Genomic DNA, 21,510 nt, shown 5'->3' with positions numbered 1-21,510 from the left:
GATTGGCCCAATCAGCACTGCCCAGACAGAGGGTAAGGGGTTCTGCACCCTCATAGGAAAGTCAGAGTAGAATGAAAACTCCTCCTGCAAGTTTTAACCAGACACAGATAGAAGGCACAAAACTGCTATGTACTGCTGATGAGAAAAGGTATTTAGCAGTTTATATTTACTAAAACAAGTGCATTTCCATGTCCCGTGCACTGTGGGAGACCAGATATAGTGAATGCAAGAGTTTAGTAACACTTTAAGCTATATTTTAGGACATGTTTATCCTGATGCCAACCTGTGCTAACTTTCACCTACCTCCTGGCTAGCTTTAGGCTGCTTTCACACCTGAGCATTTTCAGCTCCTAAAGCGCTCGTAAAACACCTGAAAAAACTCCTGAAAAATGCCCAACAAGCAAAATCCTATTAATTTCAATGGCACCCGTTTACATCTGAGTGTTTTGGCAGCGGAAGCAAAAACGCATGAAAAACATCCTAAGCTCAAATAAGAGCAAGAACTTCTTTGGGGCAGATTACAGGCATTTTTCTGCCGTTTACATTAATGATAGGAAGAAAATTGCAGCAAAAACACAGCAAAATCATGGTGAAATGTGGAAAAAGTTCAGTTAAATTGCGGTAAAAACGCAGTAAAAATGTGACACTTTGAAACGCTCAGGTGTGAATGCAGCCTAATGGCCCTTACACACGATCCGAAAATCGGACGAAAAATACAGTTTTTCGTCGCGATCATACAATAATCGTATCGTTAGTACAGAGCTTTCAAGAGCTGATCAAGGCAGTTCATCCAAAATTATTAGATCGGACAAGCATGAAAATTTTCCTCGTACGATACCAGATCATACGATTTTCGTTTAGTCAGTACAGTTGTCATCCTAAAATACAATATAAATACACATGACATCACTTCCGATTTTTTTTCTGTCGTACAAGAATTTTCATGACTTTAGTAACCTATTCAATTTCTACTTGTGACTAGTATGTTAAAAACGTCGGACGATCTGTCATCCAATTTTCGGATTGTGTGTACAGACGGGGCTTTAGTGTCACACTAAAAAGGTTGGATGTCACAGCTACACAATGTTTTCCATAGGCTCAAACACACATGCCTTCCTCTGTAACTTCAGCTTTCCTAAAAATCGGTAAATTCAAAGAAAATGTAAAAATTCTGAATATGAATTCCGAATACGCATTTCAAATACGAATTGAACAAATCAACTGACCTGAACTAAACAAAATAACTAGATTAACCGCTTGCTGACCAGCCTCTGCACTTTTACTGTGGCAGAATGGCACGGCTGGGCGAAACGATGGTATCTTACGGCGCCTCGCCTTTTGGCCACTAGGGGCGCGCGCATGCCTGCAGCGTGTGGCCAAACCTGGCGCGAGTGCCCGGCAAGCGCAATGACTGCCAGGCTCCCGCGATCGCTTGTGACAGAGTGAGAACCGGGATCTGTGTGTACAAACACACAGATCGCGGTTCTTTCAGGGGAGAGGAGACAGATCGTGTGTTCATACTATGTATGCACACCGATATCTCTCTCCTCCTAGACAGTCCCATCCCCCCACAGTTAGAAACACACATAGGGAACACAGTTAACCCCTTGATCGCCCCCTAATGTTAACCCCTTCCCTGCCAGTGACATTTCACAGTAATCAGTGCATTTTTATAGCACTGATCGCTGTATAATTGTCAATGGTTTCAAAAATGTGTCAAGTGTCTGATCTGTCCACCGCAATGTCGCCGTCCCGATAAAAATCATAGATCGCTGGCATTACTAGTAATAAAAATGCTATAAATCTATCCCCGGTTTTGTAGACGCTATAACTTTTGCGCTAACCAATCAATATATGCTTATTGCGATTTTCTTTTACCAAAAATATGCAGCAGAATACCTATCGGCCTAAACTGAGGAAAAAATTAGTTTTTATGATAAAAAATGTGGGGTATTTATTATAGCAAAAAGTAAAAGATAAGGGGGGTTATTTACTAAAGGCAAATTCCCTTTGCACTACAAGTGCACTTGGAAGTGCAGTCACTGTAGATCCGAGGGGGGACATGCAAGGAAAATAAAAAACAGCATTTTAGCTTGCACATGATTGGATAATAAAATTAGCAGAGCTTCCCCTCATTTCAGATCTACCCCTTAGATTTACAGCGACTGCACTTCCAAGTGTACCTTCAGTGCAATTTCAAGTGCACTTTGCACTTGTAGTTTGCACCTGTAGTGCAAAGTGGATTTGCCTTTTGAAAAAAAAGAATGTGTTTTTTTCAAAATTGTCGCTCTTTTGTTTATAGCGCAAAAAATAAAAATCGCAGAGGCAATCGAATACCACCAAAAGAAAGCTCTATTTGTGGGAGAAAAAGTATGTAAATTTTATTTGGGTACACTGTAGCACGACCACGCAATTTTCAATTAAATGGTCGCAGTGCCAAATCTCAATAAATGGCCTGGTCATTGAGCAGCCAAATCTTCCTGGGCTGAAACGAATCAATAAGAAACAAATTTTTTCGTCATGCACATGTCTACTTAACAGGGGCGGACTGACCATTGGGCTACTCGGGCACTGCCCGAGGGCCCCATGCCACTAGGGGGCCCCATCAGTATTGCCAGCCTCAGTAAAACCAGGGACAGTATGTAAATCCCGAGATTATAGCTGCCCCACCTCTCCAGTACCTTCTCAGCCAATAGAAACATGTCTGTGTGTACTGTGTGTGTGATTGTATAATGTGTGTGTGTTTGTGTATACTATGTGACCCCATAATCTCTGATTGCCCAGGGGCCCCATAATCTCCTATTGCCCGGGGGCCCCATGAGTTGTCAGTATGCCCCTGTCTACTTAACACACCCCACTGAACACTGCTCGAAGCAACAATGCTGCCCAGGATGCAAGAGTGGTGTTGATTACAGCAGAGTTCAGGGGAACGTGCTGGACGACTCGGGGACACTGCTGTGAGAGCAACGGTCCATCTCTCCTTGTGACACAGACCCCAACTAAACTAAACCCTATAGGATAATAAGTAATCTTACATCATTGTGACATCAAGAAACTACAATAGTTATCTGGAGGCAGCCATGTTGTATGAACCAGCTTCTCATCTCTGTGAGTGCACTTCACAGAGCTTTGGTTTCAGGAGAATCAATGGTTCCTTGATGAAACAGAAATAATTACTGCGCAAAACAAGGTGACTTTGTTATTGAAGGGTTACAGGTCTCCGCGGCTGGAGTGTGTACTTTTAGTAATACTCACTTGGCATAGGCTTTCTCAAGCAATGAACTCCAGAATTCGTCCTTGTCCTTAGAATGCACAAAAAGTAAATTGTAGAGAGTCTTTCCATCCTGCAGGGTCTGCACCGTGGGCAGCAGATCGTCTACCACTACCTCCACCCAACGCCCATACTGCCAGAACTAAAAAAACATATCAAGAGAGGTTTGTTAATTACTGTTCCTTTTCTGTAGGTTATATGTTCGAACAGTGTAATATGGCAGATATCGTGTGCGAATGCTCAGGGTTATACTCTTATTCAGTTTCATAAAGATCAAGTTCTTCAAGCTCTTGAACTACAGAACCCCCCACTCTTTGAGTCATGGAGATGAGAAGAGGTAGTCCAGCAAGGGGGAGTACAAAAACAGCTTGGGATTTCAGTGTAGCAGTTGCAGTGTTTTATTAAAGATGAAGTAAAGGCACTTTAAAATAAAAATAAAAAATATGCAACCTGCAAAGGCATAATGAGCTAGTATGCATAGCATACTAGCTAATTATGAATAATTTACCTGAGAACGAAGCCCCCGAAGCGGTCCTCCTCCTTTATCTTCACCGCTGCCATGTATCCCGGAGTAACTTCCGGGTCTCGCTGCTCCTGCGCTGTGATTCACCAGAGCCGCGGTGACGTCACTCCCGCACATGCGCACAGGAGCCAACACGAGCAGCATATCGCTGTGATCTGCGGCGTGCTCAGTGCGCCTGCGTGCCGCTGTCTACGGCGCATGCGCCGCAGACAGCGGTGCCTATCTTTTTGTAAATATATCCTAAACCGTTTAGGTTTAGGAGATATTTCTTGGACCTACAGGTAAGCCTTAATCTAGGCTTACCTGTAGGTCAAAGTGGTTTGTAAGGGTTTAAACCCTTACAACACACTTTTTTTGCCACAGGTAAGCCTATAATAAGGCTTACCTGTAGCTACCTTGGATATCTCCTGAACCTGAACAGTTTAGGAGATATGCCCTGTATTTGCATGTGCCGACGTTATCGGCACACTGAAGCAAACTGAAGCAAGGGCACGTACGTGTCCTTGCTTCAGTTAGACTGTGCCGTTCCTGCTTGCGCGGGACTGACGTCATCGCGGCTCCGGCCAATCACAGTGCCGGAGCCCGTGATACCCGGAAGTAACTCCGGCAGCAAAGTTGCTGACCGGAGCGGTGAACAAGGACCACCGCGGGGGCTTCGATCTAAGGTACGTAATATATAATAAGCTAGTATGCTATGCATACTAGCTCATTATGCCTTTGTCTTGCAGGTTTGTTTGTTTTTTTTCACTTGGGTTTACAGCCACTTTAAATGGAAGGCTAATAACTTTCTGGATTTCTTGCAAAAGAAGCAAGCATTTTTGTGGATTTTTAATACATAACACCAGGGCTTTTTTTTTTCTCAGAGAATAGGTATAGGAACTCCTCCCTCCCGAGTTGCCCCCCACCCAACTCCGAGCACCGTTCCTTGGTTCCACCTCTAACCCACCTCCCAGTACCACCCCCTTTTAGAGAATGCAGAACCAAGTATCATTTTGTGGTGCTAAGCAATGTCACTGGCCGTAGAGGTGAACGAGGACCGCAGCGGGGGCTTCGATCAAAGGTAAGTAATACATAATGAGCTAGTATGCTCATTATGTATTAACCCCTAATTCACCTCCCAGTACCACCCCCTTTTAGAAAATCCAGAACCAAGTATCATTTTGTGGTGCTAAGTATTTTGTATGGAATTTGTTAAAGATAAGAAGACATAAGAGTAACATACATCTAGCAACAATGGACACCCTAGCGACAATAGATCCACCCCAGCAACAATGAACTCCCAACAGCCAGCATCAATAGACCCTCCAGCAGCCAGCAACATTAGACCCCTCCCTCAACAGTAGATCTCTCTCAGCATTTGACCCCCTGCAACATAAGACACACCCCCAGCAACAACAGATCCCTCACCAGCTACAATAGACCTCCCCAGCAACAATAAACCCCCTTGCAAAATTAGAGCCCCCTCCAGCAACAATAGATTTCCCAGTAGTCAACAACAAAGACCCCTCCCTTAACTGTAGATTTTTCCTAGCAACAATTGACCCCCGAGCAACACAAGACCCACCCCGGTAACAATAGAGCCCACAAGCAACAGAAGACCATGCAACAGAAACCTACCCCAGCAACTTTAAACCCCCTTACTCCACAACAATAGATCCCCTACAGCAACACTAGATTCCCCAGCAGCCAGCATCAATAGACCCCCCCCCCCCCAGCACATCCCACCACCCCTTGCCTTTGCATATATTCAGTTCTGGAGGTGCTGGCACTGTTTTCCCCCAAGTTCCAGCTGAAAAAAGCCCTGCATAACAGGGAAAATTGCATGTACTGCGGTGATATAATGTATTATTATTCTGGATTTATATAGCGCCAACAGATTGCACCGCTCTTTACAACATGAGGGCAGACAGTACAGTTACAATACAATTTAATAGAGGAGGAATCAGAGGTCCCTGCCCATTAGAGTTTATAATATAGGAGATTACTTTTTCATTTGTTTTGCTGAAACATACAATTATATTTATCTTTTTTTTGGTGAATCCGTTGACTTTCCTCGATTTTGGATTGGGTAACAGGTCGTTTTAGCATTATTTTTACTAATTATTATTACTAATTTTCTTTCCTAGATATTTTCACATTTTTAAAGTGTTACTAAACTCACAACAGTAAACTCAGTATGTTTATGCAGTAAAGCTTGCTGGTTATACTCACAGCAGGACCTAAGTGGTTAATCCTCTGCATTGTGTAAAAAGGCTGTTTGATCCTGTCTTCTCGGATCCTCCCCTTCTTTTACTGTCCCCAGTACATCTCCTTGATAGTACAGTGCCTTCTGGGGCACTCTACCCATGCTCAGTTTAGTGTGTATTGCTAGAGAGTTTTTTTGGGGAGGGTGCATGTGATCAGCACAAGGCCAATCAGCCCTGTCCAGGCAAAGGGCCAGGGATCTTCCAGCATCATAAGGAGAAGGAAAACTCCTCCTGCAAGCTTTAACCAGGACCCTGATAGAAGTCACAAGACTGTTATATACTGCTGATGAGAAAAGGTATTTAGCAGTGTATATTTAATGAAAAAAATTCATTTCCACGTTGTGGGTACTGTAGGAGACCACATATAGTGAATGCAGGGTCCTGGGTTTAGTAACATTTTAGGGACATCTAAGGCTTTTACTTACTATGCTATTTTAAAAACTACCCTGTTCACGTTTTTCTTAGAAATAAATTGCGCTGTTTTCCATCCTGCTCCTACTGTGTTCCCAATGTGCCAGAAAGATTTAGGCCCTGATGAGGATCCTTTGGCGGAGCAGTTTTCGTTTACTCAAAAAGTTGCTAGCCATGGCTAGAAGGCTCTACCACATACTGGATATTTTCCATGTATTACATGGCTAGAAAAAATCTATATGGAAAATGAAGAATGTTTTACTGGTATAAACTGGTTTACAGATTGCTTCTTTACCTGGAATCTAAACTTGCCATCATACCCATCTCCAAACTCTTGTTCCATGGGCATGACTTGTTCCAATAGATGAGGGTACAGTGACAGACAGGCCACTGCTGAGAGGAACCAGCAGTTACCTACAAGAAGGTGCATAAAAATACATTTAACTGAATTATAATAACTACACATAATTGTATCAATACAATAACATGCAGATAAGATAGTATGGTATATATAATCACTACAATGACCCCAAGTTCCAGCTGAAAAAAGCCCTGCATAACAGGGAAAATTGCATGTACTGCAGTGATATAATGTATATTATTATTATCATTATTCAGGATTTATATAGCGCCAACAGTTTGCGCCGCTCTTTACAACATGAGGGCAGACAGTACAGTTACAATACAATTTAATAGAAGAGGAATCAGAGGTCCCTGCTCATTAGAGTTTATAATATAGGAGATTACTTTTTTCATTTGTTTTGCTGAAACATACAATTATATTTATCTTTTTTTTGGTGAATCCGTTGACTTGATTTTGGATTGGGTACCAGGTAGTTTTATCGCGATATGCCGCGAGTGTCGGCTCCCGTGTGCATGCACGGGAGTGACGTCATCGCTGCTCCGGTGAATCACAGCACCGGAGCTGCGAGACCTGGAAGTCGCTCCGGGATACATGGCAGCGACGAAGAGGAAGACGGAGGACCGCTTCGGGGGCTTCGTTCTAAGGTAAGTTATTCATAATGAGCTAGTATGCTATGCATACTAGCTCATTATGCCTTTGCCTTACAGGGTGTGCTTTTTTATTTTTTCTTATTTTGCCTTTACTCCCTCTTTAAATCTACAGCAAGTGCTTTTTTTTACCACTACCATTCCTTTGTACTTGCTTTTGAAATTTACAAATGCAGCAATTTGGAATTAGGATGAAAGGTTTAGCACCTTGAAACACTATTTGAAAGGTAAATAGTGCATTTTATATACAACTATATAGATCAGCCCAAAATGAGGGACAGAGGGACTTTGTTCCAAATCAGGGACAGTCCCTCAAAATCAGGGAAACGTTGGAAGCTATGAAGATTTAAAACTGAGCTCCAGCCAACTACACAGGTTCAATTCATAAAAAGGAGCTATTCTATTTGCTACATGATTTGTTTTTCTGTTCATCCAATCCTGAAATATTGACAGCCCAGCCAAGTGTATTATACCAACTAGAGCTCAGAGTTGCAGTGGTGTGGCGTCTAGGGTTGTCACCTCATCCCTTTTAAACACACAATACTTACACAGGTTCTGTGGCTGATTAAGGTATTAATTAAACTCACTTGGTTCCTTATCTGCATTAAATTAGCCTCAGAACCTGTGTAATTCATATGTGTTTGAGTTTGAAGGGATGAGGTCGCAACTCTAGTGGTGTCCTTTCTCCATTATAATGCCTGGATAGCGAGAGGCTGATAAAAAAGATGAAGGTACAAAGAACACTACATAAATTAGTGCCACCTTTAAACCTCAACTTTGAAGGTGCCTCAACCTCTATTATTCTAGTTAGTAAAAAAATGGCAGACTTACTCAGGTTACCCTGGCAAACATCCATTCTGGTGGCTCCATCCACAATAAAACGTGGACATTCACAGATTTCCTGGAGGAAACAGACAATGAAGATCTCCTGTAGCAGATGGGTATTCAGGAAGAACAGATTTCTATAAACATACCCTGGGCCTCTTCCACTTTATTTCCTCCTTATGCAGAGCTTCATCCTCAGGGAAAGTGGAGTCCACAAATAAATGTTGTTGGGATACAAGTTGAGAGGCTTCCGATATCGTAGCATCATTATCAGGATGAGTAGACTTGATTCTCTTAGAGGGAGGAGGTTCCATTATCCACCATCATCAAACATAAGGAGTTGCTGTATCCAGACGTCCTGGAGTAAGAAAGTCAGAAGAATCATGTTTGGTCTTTAAAGTAGATATAAATCCTAAACTTATGTTTGCTCAAGCTCTGTGTATGGTAAACAATTGTCATTAAAATAAAATCCTGTTTTCTAATTTTTTTCATGCTTTGGTGCATCTAATGCCGCGTACACACGGGCGGACTGTATGGCGTACTTAGTTCGTCATACAATCCGACGGACAGTCCGTCGTACTTTCGACTGAACGGACTTGACCACACACGGATGCACAAACAGTCCGTCGAAAGCTTGCGCGATGACGTGTACAGCACGTACGACGGGACTAGAAATAGGAAGTCCAATACACAGCAAAGCACCCTTCCGCCGTGTAAATCCTTTCTGGGCATGCGCCATTCTTAGTCCGTCGAACTAGCCTACTGACGAGCGGATTGTCCGCTGAAACCAAAGTACGACGGACAGAATTTCGAAAAATCCGAAATTCTTAGTACGCCAGACTGCACGCTGAAAAAGTCCGCTGAAGCCCACACACGAGCGGACTGTCCGCTGAAATGTGTTTAGACGGACTAAGTACGCCATACAGTCCGCCCGTGTGTACGCGGCATTACTGCTTCTGATCTCCTGTGTAGGATCACCAGGTATCATTTTATTGAAAGCTGCAGGTTTAAAAATATAGAAATGGCTTATGAGATTGAAGTGACTGGGTTTACACATATAATGCAGGGGCGTGCAACCAGCAGCCCAAGATGGCTATAAAGTGTGGCCCAGCACAAAATCATAAACTTGCTAAAAATTTTTTACTTTTTTGACAGTGTCTCTTTACTGGACTCTTGAAAGTTTTATCTTCCCAAAGAAAAATATCCCACTCTTCACAATTACGCCTTATTTGTGTCATCAGTTTTTGGCAGCACCTATATTTGTGATCAAACACTTTCAAGAATGAAGCACATGAAGGACCAAATTAGAACTAAAATATTTGAAGAGCACCTTGAGAATTCATTGAGGGTTGCTACTACATCCATCAAACCAGATATTAATGTGTTAGTTTATCAAAAACTGTGTCAAATATCACACTGGTTTTATGTTGCCCTCTTTTACTTTTGTAATAATGAAAAAATACAAAAAAATTAAGATTTATTAGACCAGCCATACACTGTTCGAACCTTGGCCGGTTCAGCAGTAACCGGCCGAGATTCGAACAAGTATTGGGCAGGATGAATGTACAGTATCTCACAAAAGTGAGTAAACCTATTACATTTTTGTAAATATTTTATTCTATCTTTTGAGACAACACTGAAGAAATGACACTTTGCTACAATGTAAAGTAGCGAGTGTACAGCTTGTATAACAGTGTAAATTTGCTGTCCCCTCAAAATAACTCAACACACAGCCATTAATGTCTAAACTCTTGGCAACAAAAGTGAGTACACCCCTAATTGAAAATTTCCAAATTGGGCCCAAAGTGTCAATATTTCCTGTGGCCACCATTATTTTCCAGCACTGCCTTAGCCCTCTTGGGCATGGAGTTCACCAGCACTTCACAGGTTGCCACTGGAGTCCTCTTCCACTCCTCCATGACAACATGACTGAGCTGGTGGATGTTAGAGACCTTGCGCTCCTCCACCTTCCATTTGAGGATTCCCCACAGATGCTCATTAGGGTTTAGGTCTGGAGACATGCTTGGCCAGTCCATCACCTTTACCCTCAGCTTCTTTAGCAAGGCAGTAATCGTCTTGGAGGTGTTTGGGGCCATTAACATGTTGGAATACTGCCCTGCGGCCCAGTCTCCGAAGGGAGGGGATCATGCTCTGCTTCAGTATGTCACAGTGTTGGTATTCCCTCAATGAACTGTAGCTCCTCAGTGCCGGCAACATTCATGCAGCCCCAGACCATAACACTCCCACCACCATGCTTGCCTGTAGGCAAGAAACACTTGTCTTTGTGCTCCTCACCTGGTTGCCGCCACTCACGCTTGACATGTCATCAAACCACAGGCCATGGCTCCAGTAATCCATGTCCTTAGTCTGCTTGTCTTTAGCAAACTATTTGCAGACTTTCTTGTGCGTCATCTTTAGAAGAGGCTTTCTTCTGGGAAGACAGCCATGCAGACCAAATTGATGCAGTGTGCGGCGTATGGTCTGAGTACTGACAGGCTGACCCCCCCACCCCTTCAAACTTTGTGTCAGGGCTGGGCTCGGACCTTCCTTCTCTGAGCTGGGTGCTCAGCTGTAGTGATGGCCGAACGGTTCGCCCGGCGGTCATTTCGCGGCGAATTTCGGCTGTTCGCGGTCCGCTCGTTCGCTCGCCTATTGCCGTCGTTTGCCCCGGCGGACTTACGTGTTTAATGTGTAAAAGAACTTTGATCTATGATGACACATCTATCATGGGGTACAGGACAGCCAATTGAGACATGACAGCACATGGACACTTGGACATTCCCCCTAACCTATAAATACACCCGATCCGGTGGCCATTTTACATTCTTTCTTCTGTCACTATAGGGAAAGGTTGCTGTGTGGAGTAGGAAGAGATAAATCGCTAGCTATTTGGTACACAAAAGTTCTTTTCAGGACTGGTATAGGTATTAGGTGTATATAGGTTTGCTGTGCTACTGATTGTTGCAGCAGCCTGAGTGTCTTTTGTCAGTTTAGAGAAAGGGAAAGGACGGTGTGTGTGCTACAGGGAGAGTCAGTTTAGTCGTCATCATCATCATCATCATTAGCTGTTACTATCAAGTCCACAAAAGAGCTATTCCAGTAACCACTAATCGTTCCAGTCTCCTCTTTTTTGCCACTTTGTATAGGGACAGGAAGGAAACAGTGTGTCAGGCAGTGAGGGTCAGTTTATAGACTTGCTGTTACTATTAGTTCCACAAAGGTTCTTTTCAGGACTGGTATCAGTGGTATGGTAATAGGCTTGTACATGTATAATATTCTTTCTTCCAAATATAGAAAGAATATTATACTTGACTGCTGCCCTTCTGCTGCAGTCTGCTAATCATTCACAACTCACTTGTTCCACAAAGCTCTTTATCAGGACTGGTAACTTGGTCTGTGTAGGGTGCTACAGTACATAGGGTTGAGTGAGGTACAGTCTGCTGTTCTGTAAGGACCGCTATCGGTCCACAATAGATAGGGTTTAGGTGCACCACTGCTGACCGCTGCCCTATACGGCAGCAGTCCTTCATTGGTATAGGGACTGACGTACAGTCTGCTAATCACTAACACACAACCTGCTTGGTCCACAAAAGTTCTTATAAGGACTGGTAACTTGGTCTAGGGTGCTACAGTACATAGGGTTGAGTGCGGTACAGTCTGCTGTTCTGTAAGGACCGCTATCGGTCCACAATAGATAGGGTTGAGGTGCACCACTGCTGACCGCTGCCCTATACTGCAGCAGTCCTTCAGCGGTATAGGGACTAAGAGTTTTGTCACAGGGTGATTTAAAAAATGACAGGCAGAGGAAGAGGCAGGCCCTTCCGCAGGGGTGGTAGGGGTAGGGCAGGAGCAACAGCCTTGAGCCAAAGTGGGAAGTTGCAGAAGGTGCGTTCAATTACTTTATAGGACGCACCAGACTTGGTTGAGTGGCTCACTCAGCCTTACTCTTCTGCACCCTCCTCATCCTCTCGATCTGCACCCTCTTCTTCACTCTCTGCTATGTGCACCCCCAAAGACACTACCACCAACAACACCACCACCACCACCACCACCACATACCTTCCGCTTGAGTCACAGGAATTATTTTCCGATCCATATCAAGAGGACATTTCTGATGCGCAGCCACTCTTGGTATTGGATCAGGAAGAGGAGGTAGCAACAACCGCTACTCAGCAGTCTGATGACAGTACCCAGATCAGCCCAAGGAGGAGGTTGGTCCCCGGTGTTGCTGCCTACTCTGAGATCTCTACTTATAGCGGTGGGGAAGGTGACGTTGATGATGATGTGTCTAGTGATGTCACGTGGGTGCCCACAAGAGAGGAAGAGGAGGGGAGTTCAGAGGGAGATATGGACCAGCAGATAGGGAGGAGAAGCAGGAATAACTTACATTGCACAGGAGGGACAAAGCAGACTGCAAATGTATCAGGAGCGAGTCATCGACCATGTACGGTCACATCTGGCGCTCCCAGGACACCGGCACATGGCTCCGCAGTGTGGGCTTTTTTTAACGTGTCCGCTGCTGACAATAGCGTTGCCATCTGCAATCTTTGCAGTCAACGCATTAGTCGCGGTAAGCCCAACACTCACCTAGGGACGACCGCCTTAAGAAGGCACATGAGCAGCCATCACCGAGCCCAGTGGGAGCAACGGAACATACAAAGCCACACTGCAGGCTCTCACCGTCCAGCCTCGTCTTCTACTTCTCCTTCTCCTCTCTCCTCACAATTGTCCTCCACTCCACCTTCCATCACGCCAAGCTCACGTTTTTCTGCAAAAAGGCAGGCTTCCGTGGGCCTAATGTTCGAGCGTAAAAAAATTATGATGCCGGATAACCCTCTTGCCCAACGGTTGACGGCTGGCTTGTCAGAACTGATAGCCCACCAACTACTGCTATATAAACTGGTGGACTCGGAGGCCTTTCGCAAATTTGTGGCCATTGGAACACCACAATGGAAGGTCCCAGGAAGGAAGTATTTCTCAGAGAAGGGCATCCCAGAGCTATATGGCCATGTTCAGCGGCAAGTGAATGTATCTCTGGCACACAGTGTCGGTGCCAAGATACATCTGACCACAGACACGTGGTCTAGCAAACACGGGCAGGGAAGGTATATCAGTTTTACTGCCCACTGGGTGAACCTTCTGACGGCCGTCAAGCATGTAACCCGTGGCACCCGTGTAGATTTGGTTTTACCGCCATGGATTGCATGCAGGCCTGACTCTTCTTCTCCTCCTCCTCCTACTCCATCCTCCTCCCTCTCCTCCTCAGCTGCCTCCTCCTTTTCTGCTGCTAGCGTCTCTTCCGCTGCACCGCCCAAGCTCCCCAGAACCTATTCCACATGCCAGGTGAGACGTTGCCATGCCGTGCTGCGTCTGTTGTGCCTGGAAGCCAAGAGCCACACTGGCCCGGCACTCCTTTCAGCTTTGCGTTCACAGGCAGATCAGTGGCTAACACCGCTCAATTTGACAGTTGGTAAAGTGGTGTGTGACAACGGTGCCAATCTGCTTAGCGCATTGAAACAGGGCAAAATCACGCACGTGCCATGCATGGCACACGTCTTAAACTTGGTCGTGCAGCGATTCCTTGTCAAATACCCTGGGGTCCAGGACATCTTGCGGCAGGCAAGGAAAATCTCGGCCCATTTCAGAAGATCTTACACGGCCATGGCTCGCCTTGCTGACATTCAGCGGCGACACCATCTGCCGGTCAGACGTCTTATTTGCGATTGCCCGACGCGATGGAACTCAACCTTCTATATGCTTGATAGGCTGCTCCAGCAGAAACGTGCAGTTAACGTCTACCTGTATGAACTCTGCGAAAGAAACGGTTCTGGGGAGCTGGTTTTTTTTTCACCGCGCCAGTGGCTGCTCATGCGCGATGCATGCAGACTTCTGCGGCCATTTGAGGAGATCACCAAACTGGTCAGTCGCAGCCATGGCGCCATCAGTGACATGGTACCTTATGCCTTCTTTATGGAGCGTGCATTGCGTCGTGTCATTGATCAGGCTGTGGAGGAGCAGGAGCGGGAAGATGAGGAAGTCGCAATGCTGGATGAATTCCCAGGGGGGGCTACTCTATCTGAGACAAGTCAACAACAGGAGTCTGATGAGGAGTCAGAGGAGGATGGTGCCGGGGCGGATGAGGAGGAGCAAGAAGAGCATGCTTTAAACCTTTCTGGGATCCCTGTTGTGCGTGGATGGGGAGAGGAGAATGAAGAGGACGACATTATCCTGGATGATGAGCAGGAGCCAGGCCACCACACCGCTTCCACTTTAGTGCAAATGGGGGCCTTCATGCTCCAGTGTTTTAATAGGGACCCCCGTATAAAAAGCATAAGGGTCGCCTGTAGTAGCTACAGACCAATCTCATTGTTAAATACGGATCTTAAATTATTCACCAAGATATTAGCGACCCGATTGGCCAGACATATACAGTCCCTAGTCCATCAGGATCAGGTGGGCTTCATCCCCACGAGGGAAGCCAGAGACAGCACAACCAAGGTATTGAATCTGATCCACATTGTGAACCAGGGCCCCACTCCTTCCATTTTCCTAAATACAGACGCTGAAAAAGCCTTTGACAGGGTTAATTGGGAGTATATGTTCACTGTCCTCCACCACATAGGCTTAGGTGAGAAAATGCTTAGGTGGATAGCCCAATTATACGCTACCCCGACGGCACAAATTAAAGTGAATGGGATACTGTCGGAGCCCCTGCTGATTAAAAATGGAACCAGGCAGGGCTGCCCGTTGTCACCCCTTCTTTTTGCCCTTTCCTTAGAGCCCTTTCTATGTAGAGTTAGGAATAACCCCGATATCCAAGGCATAGTTGCGGGTGATGCTCACTTCAAGGTCTCTGCGTATGCGGATGACTTGCTGTTCTCCCTCTCCAATCCAGTGATATCCCTCCCGATTCTCCTCCGGGAATTCGAGGAATACGGGCAAGTCTCTAATCTAAAGATTAACTACACTAAATCGGAAGCCATGGGAGTGGCACTGTCGCAAGCGACCATGCAGGGGCTTCGGTCCAGCTTTAATTTTAAATGGACGTCCACGGCGCTGTCGTACCTGGGGACTTTTATCCCGGCAAATTTAAATCACGTCTTTAAACTCAATTTCCCTCCCCTGCTGGCCAGAACCAGGACTCTTCTGGAATCCTGGAATAAAGGCCTTCATTCATGGTTTGGCAGGTGTAACCTGCTTAAGATGTGCATCCTGCCCAAATTTTTGTATCTGCTGCAAGCACTCCCTATTTCGGTACCCACGTCATATTTTCGACAGGTTCACGGTTTGTTTACTGGCTTTATTTGGGCATATAGGAAGCCGAGATTGGCCCGGAATTTGCTCTCCATGCCCAAACTCTTCGGCGGCCTTGCCGTTCCGGATGTAAAGAAATACTATCAGGCGGTACACCTCGGTAGAATTGTAGACTGGTGCCGGCACCGGGATCTGAAGCTGTGGATCCAGTTGGAGCAGGCCCAGGTCCGGGTGCCGTTATCAGGGGCTGCCTGGTGTTATAGACACCTCCCGGCCCACATGAAGAGGCATCCCCTGATAGGGACGACGCTACGGGTGGGGTCACAGATTTGCTCAAAGGGGTCACTATCCACGCCTAACTCCCCGCTATTTCCTATTATGGGGAACCCACAATTCTCCCCTGGTATGGACCCCCATCTTCTGCAGGCCATGTCCAGTAGCAGGTGCACACAAGCACGATGTTTCCGGACAGGTGGGGACTGGCCGTCTATAGAGGCGCTCTGTAATTCATCGGGACCCTATAAACTAGCCTTTTGGACTGCTGTCCAACTTAGACACTTTTTTCGAGCCCTCCCATCCCCCCTCCGTTTTGACGGACCGTTGACTGCCTTTGAGGAATGTTGCTCTAGTAACGGGGTGCTTCCAAGAACGCTGTCCACAATGTACAATCTCCTTATTACACCCAGGGATGATGCTCATTTGACCTTCCTGACAAAATGGGAGAGGGACTTGAACTGTACGTTTACTCCGAGCCAGACTCAAGGCATTGTAACATTGGCCCTGAAATCTACCATCTGTACGACCATACAGGAAACAAACTATAAAATTCTGACGAGATGGTACTTAACTCCTCAGGCTTTGCATTCTTTCTACCCGACCACCTCTGCGCTTTGTTGGAGATGCGGACTGGAACAGGGCACTTTGTTGCATGTGTTTTGGTCATGTTCGAAGTTGTCTCACTTTTGGTCCACTGTTAGGACCGTTATTCAAAAATTTACGGAGTATAATGTCCCCAATGACCTGGCCTTCTTCCTCCTGCACGTAAACGCCATGTCCACTAAAAAGTACAAAAAATCCATTCTATGTCATCTGGTAAATGCCGCAAGAGCATGTATACCGCTCCACTGGAATAGCCAGGCCCCTCCATCGGTGGCGTCCTGGGTTCGTAGGGTGGAGGAAATTAGTAGACTGGAGGACCTGGTGCTTACGGGGAGGCAACAGCAGGAAAGATTTAGGAAAACATGGGCACTCTGGCACCAATTTATCTTCTCGCCCGAAGGGGTATCTCTGAGGTCCTTGTAATTTGATCGGCGATATATACTGCATATGGGGTAGGGCAGTCCTGAATCAACCAGAAATCACCCCCCTCACCTCACCCCCCTCTCCTCACCCCCCTCTCCTCCCCCCCCCCTCACCTCACCCCCCTCTCCTTCCCCCCTCAGTCTCCCGTCAGTGTCCCTTCCCCTACCCTTAATAGTCTCTGCCCTTGGTACTGGGTTTTTACCGGGGTATAGAGGTTCTGACGAGAGCCGGAGATAGGGGGAACTGAAGAGATCTAGGCTCCCGAATACGCTTCTGACATGGAGGTGTTATGGGTGGGCCATGCATAATGTTTTCTATGATCCTATCTCTCCCGTGAACTCGGCAATATGTTTGATATATGTTTCCCTTTTCCCCCCTCCCCTTTTTGTATCCCACTTCTATGTTGTATTACATGTCCATGCCCATGTTGGGCATTGTTTGAAAATTAATAAAATTTATATTTGAAAAAAAAAAAAAAAGCATAAGGGTCAAGGACCAGTACTGGGTGGCAACGTACTTAGACCCCCGGTACAAACACAAAATGGCGGAAATGTTACCGCCGTCGCAGAGGGCTGTCAGAATGCAGCACTTCCAGGCCTTGCTTCGAGAAATGCTGCATTCTGCTTTTGCGTGCGCTGGCAGAGGAGCAATTCCCACTCCCAGAGAAGGAGTTGCGGGTACCAATCCAACAGCGCCTGCAAGAAGAGGCCGGTTTGAAGATGTGTTGGTGACTTCGGATATGAGGTCATTCTTTCAGCTGACCCATCGACAGGTGTCATCCGGATCCAGCATCAGGGAACGCCTAGACCGCCAGGTGTCCGACTACATTGGGTTAACGGCCGATGTGGATGCTCTGAGGAGTGATGAACCCCTGGACTACTGGGTGGGCAGGCTTGACCTCTGGCCAGAGCTTGCCCAATTTGCAATCGAACTGTTGGCTTGCCCCTCATCCAGTGTCCTGTCCGAAAGGACGTTCAGCGCAGCAGGGGGGATCGTGACCGATAAGCGTACTCGCCTAGCTCACGACAGTGTTAACTACCTCACATTTCTAAAAATGAATGAGGCATGGATCTCGGAGGAATTCAACACATGTGACCAGTAGACCATGTATATGTCTATAAACAATTTTTTTAATCAAGCACACAGACCTTCTTTCTTCATTTGGCTCACTTCCTTGTCCCAAAAAAGCACACCGTACTATATGCCCCTACCCTCCTCTTTGAAGAGGTTGAGCGGTGTCATATTTCTACTGGGGCTGCTTATGATATCCCTGTGCTGTGCTGACTTCCTCCTGGGGGTTCTTATTATGAGGGGATCACACCATCCCTGTGCTGTGCTGACTTCCTCCTGGGGGTTCTTATTATGAGGGGATCACACCATCCCTGTGCTGTGCTGAGTTTCTCCTGGGCCTGCTTATTATGAGGGGATCACACCATCCCTGTGCTGTGCTGACTTCCTCCTGGGGGTTCTTATTATGAGGGGATTACACATCCCTGTGCTGTGCTGAGTTTCTCCTGGGCCTGCTTATTATGAGGGGATCACACCATCCCTGTGCTGTGCTGACTTACTCCTGGGGCTGCTTACGGTGCTGCTGTCAGTGCTGTATATCACGGTGCTGGTGTGAGTGCTTAATGTCACGGTGCTGCTGTCAGTGCTGTATATCACGGTGCTGATGTCAGTGCTTAATGTCACGCTTCTGATGTCAGTACTCTCTATCACGGTGCTGCTGTCAGTGCTGTATATCACTGTGCTGATGTCAGTGCTGTATGTCACGCTTCTGATGTCAGTGCTCTCTATCACGGTGCTGCTGTCAGTGCTGTATATCACGGTGCTGATGTCAGTGCTGTATGTCACGCTGCTGATGTCAGTGCTCTCTATCACGGTGCTGCTGTCAGTGCTGTATATCACGGTGCTAATGTCAGTGCTGTATGTCAGGCTTCTGATGTCAGTGTCCTCTATCACGGTGCTGCTGTCAGTGCTGTATATCACGGTGCTGATGTCAGTGCTTAATGTCACGCTTCTGATGTCAGTACTCTCTATCACGGTGCTGCTGTCAGTGCTGTATATCACTGTGCTGATGTCAGTGCTGTATATCACGGTGCTGATGTCAGTGCTTAATGTCACGCTTCTGATGTCAGTACTCTCTATCACGGTGCCGCTGTCAGTGCTGTATATCACTGTGCTGATGTCAGTGCTGTATGTCACGCTTCTGATGTCAGTGCTCTCTATCATGGTGCTGCTGTCAGTGCTGTATATCACGGTGCTGATGTCAGTGCTGTATGTCACGCTGCTGATGTCAGTGCTCTCTATCACGGTGCTGCTGTCAGTGCTGTATATCACGGTGCTGATGTCAGTGCTGTATGTCACGCTTCTGATGTCAGTGCCCTCTATCACGGTGCTGCTGTCAGTGCTGTATATCACGGTGCTGATGTCAGTGCTTTATGTCACGCTGCTGATGTCAGTGCCCTCTATCACGGTGCTGTTGTCAGATGCCTCTATCACGGTGCATGTGTCATTGCTGTATGTCACGCTGCTGGTGATCATCTCCTGCACCCTCTTCTTTGCCTACCCTGGTCCCTGACCTTCCCTCTCCTCCATTGCCTTCATGCGCTCCACAGTCCTGAATTGTCAGAACAATTTCCCATATAAAAAAAGAATGCTTGTAGTTATCGATCCCAAATTCACCTCATACATGTGTTATGTCATTGGCCATGTGGTGGGACTATGTTTGCCCAGCTAATAATTATCTTGTGGCTGCAAATTTGACCTAAAGGTTGGCGAAGTTCGCCTCCCATTGAAGTCAATGGGGCCCGCGGCGAACGTTCGGCTTCGCGAACGGTCAGCCTCGTTCGCGGTCCGCGTTCGTGAAACGTCCCGTCGGAAGTTCGTCCATCACTACTCAGCTGTCGGCTAATTGCCAGCTCCTATCTCTCCACAGTGACTCACCTGTTGATGATATCTTGCTCATCAGTCCTGCCTACTTAAGCCGTCCAGCCAAAATTATCTCTGCCTTTGCCTTGGTCAACATCACAGAAACTATCCCCTGCATTCCTGTTAAAGACTTGCTTGGCTGACATTCCTTCTGGCTCCAGATCCTGCTTCCTGTTCCACTATGCTGTTCCCTGGCATCCTGACTTTCTGGCTTGTCTGACTATCCGTTCTGGTTATCGAACTTTGGTTTTGATTACGTTTGTTCCATTTACTTTTATTATGAAACAAAAATGATTTATCTGTACTTCTGTCTCGGTCTGATTCATGGTTTCTGACACTCTGCAGCAATGCTGGCAGCACTCATACATCTATTTCCTAAAGACAACCTCTGGATATGAGATGCCATGTTGAACTTCCAGTGACCAATATGAGAGAATGAGAGCAAGAACACCAAATTTAACACACCTGCTCCCCATTCACACCTGAGACCTTGTAACACTAAGGAATCACATGACACTGGGGAGGGAAAATGGCTAATTGGGCCCAATTTGGACTTTTTCCCTTAGGGGTGTACTGACTTTTGTTGCCAGCGGTTTAGACATTAATGGCTGTGTGTTAAGTTATTTTGAGGGGGACAGCAAATTTACACCATTATACAAGCTGTACACACTACTTTACATTGTAGCACAGTGTAATTTCTTCAGAGTTGTCACATGAAAAGATATAATAAAATATTTACAAAGATGTGAGGGGTGTACTCACTTTTGTGAGATACTGTACCAAGTTGATTGATCAACTTGTGTACAACCAGCCTACTGGATTTTTTTGCGATTATCGCTAGCGGCTGCTATAGCTGCTAGCAATAATCACTGTTTTTACTGTCTCCCGGGAGAAGACAATTGCTCGGTAAGAGGGATTCCCCTATCAACCCTTGGTTGCAGGAAAGAAATTTGCACCGTGTATGGACAGCCTTACCCATATAGGTACATAATCTATATCTGTGATCGTTAACTTGTGATCTGCCCAACTTTTTCTACTAATCAGCTATCCTTATTGTTAGTGTATTTTATGTGTGGCAAAAGACAATTCCTCTTCTTCCAACGTGGCCAAGGATGTCAAAATGTTGGACACCCCTGCTTTAAAGAGACACTCTAACCTGAAGTCATTGCTGAACACTCCTTTTGAGAGTGCTTGTTACACATGTCATGGTAACATTTTGGCTTTAATGCCTTTTGGGATGCTGACCCAGAACAAGTATAGAAAAAAGGAATTTGTTTCGGAAACGTTTGTTATATCTCATATTTCACATAAATTTTCTGAGCCTGTGACTCAAAAATACTTATGTCAGAAACAGACAGGCAATTAGCAAAAACATATGATAGGTTAGCTTACATTAAAGTATGAAAGAGTGTTTAGGTTAAAGTATCACCCTTTCACCCCCTTTTACTTATCTGAGCCCTCACTCGATCCAGTTCTGTGCCTGTCTGCAGTGGTTCTCTCCTTTTCTCGTCCAGGCTTGGCTGGGAGCAGTGGAGGCCATTGGTTCCCACTGCTGTCAGTTCAATTCTGTGATGAGGGAGCAGACTAAGGGCTGATCCTCACCATCTGTGTCAATGAACACAAGCAGCACAGCTTGAGATCAAGCATGCAGGTGTCCCATGATAGGTTTCCTATGGTGGCACACCAAAAAGAGGAGGAGCCAGGAGTGGTGGCGGGGGGGGGGGGGGGGGGAATAG

General features: G+C 46.1%; 1 protein-coding gene across 4 annotated transcripts in view; it reads right to left on the bottom strand.

Moving 5' to 3' along the window:
- LOC143981923 (calpain-1 catalytic subunit-like) overlaps positions 1–21,510 on the bottom strand; it is a 116,048-nt gene that overhangs the window by 92,662 nt on the left and 1,876 nt on the right. For 3 of the 4 annotated variants that reach the window (XM_077480192.1, XM_077480177.1, XM_077480184.1), the window contains exons 2-5: positions 8,437–8,645; positions 8,294–8,363; positions 6,747–6,865; positions 3,256–3,413 (exon numbers count right to left, since the gene is read on the bottom strand). In XM_077480192.1, coding sequence (XP_077336318.1) covers positions 3,256–3,413; positions 6,747–6,865; positions 8,294–8,363; positions 8,437–8,601 — 512 coding nt within the window. In that variant the 5' untranslated portion in view covers positions 8,602–8,645. Of the gene's footprint in view, positions 1–3,255; positions 3,414–6,746; positions 6,866–8,293; positions 8,364–8,436; positions 8,646–21,510 lie in introns of those variants that run through there. The other variant, XM_077480202.1, reaches the window with a different exon arrangement.

Source organism: Lithobates pipiens, unplaced genomic scaffold (assembly GCF_037356315.1).
Source record: "Lithobates pipiens isolate NorthernLeopardFrog02 unplaced genomic scaffold, aLitPip1_a1.2 Scaffold_1, whole genome shotgun sequence".
Lineage (NCBI taxonomy): Eukaryota > Metazoa > Chordata > Amphibia > Anura > Ranidae > Lithobates > Lithobates pipiens.
This window is presented reverse-complemented; position numbering and strand designations above follow the sequence as displayed.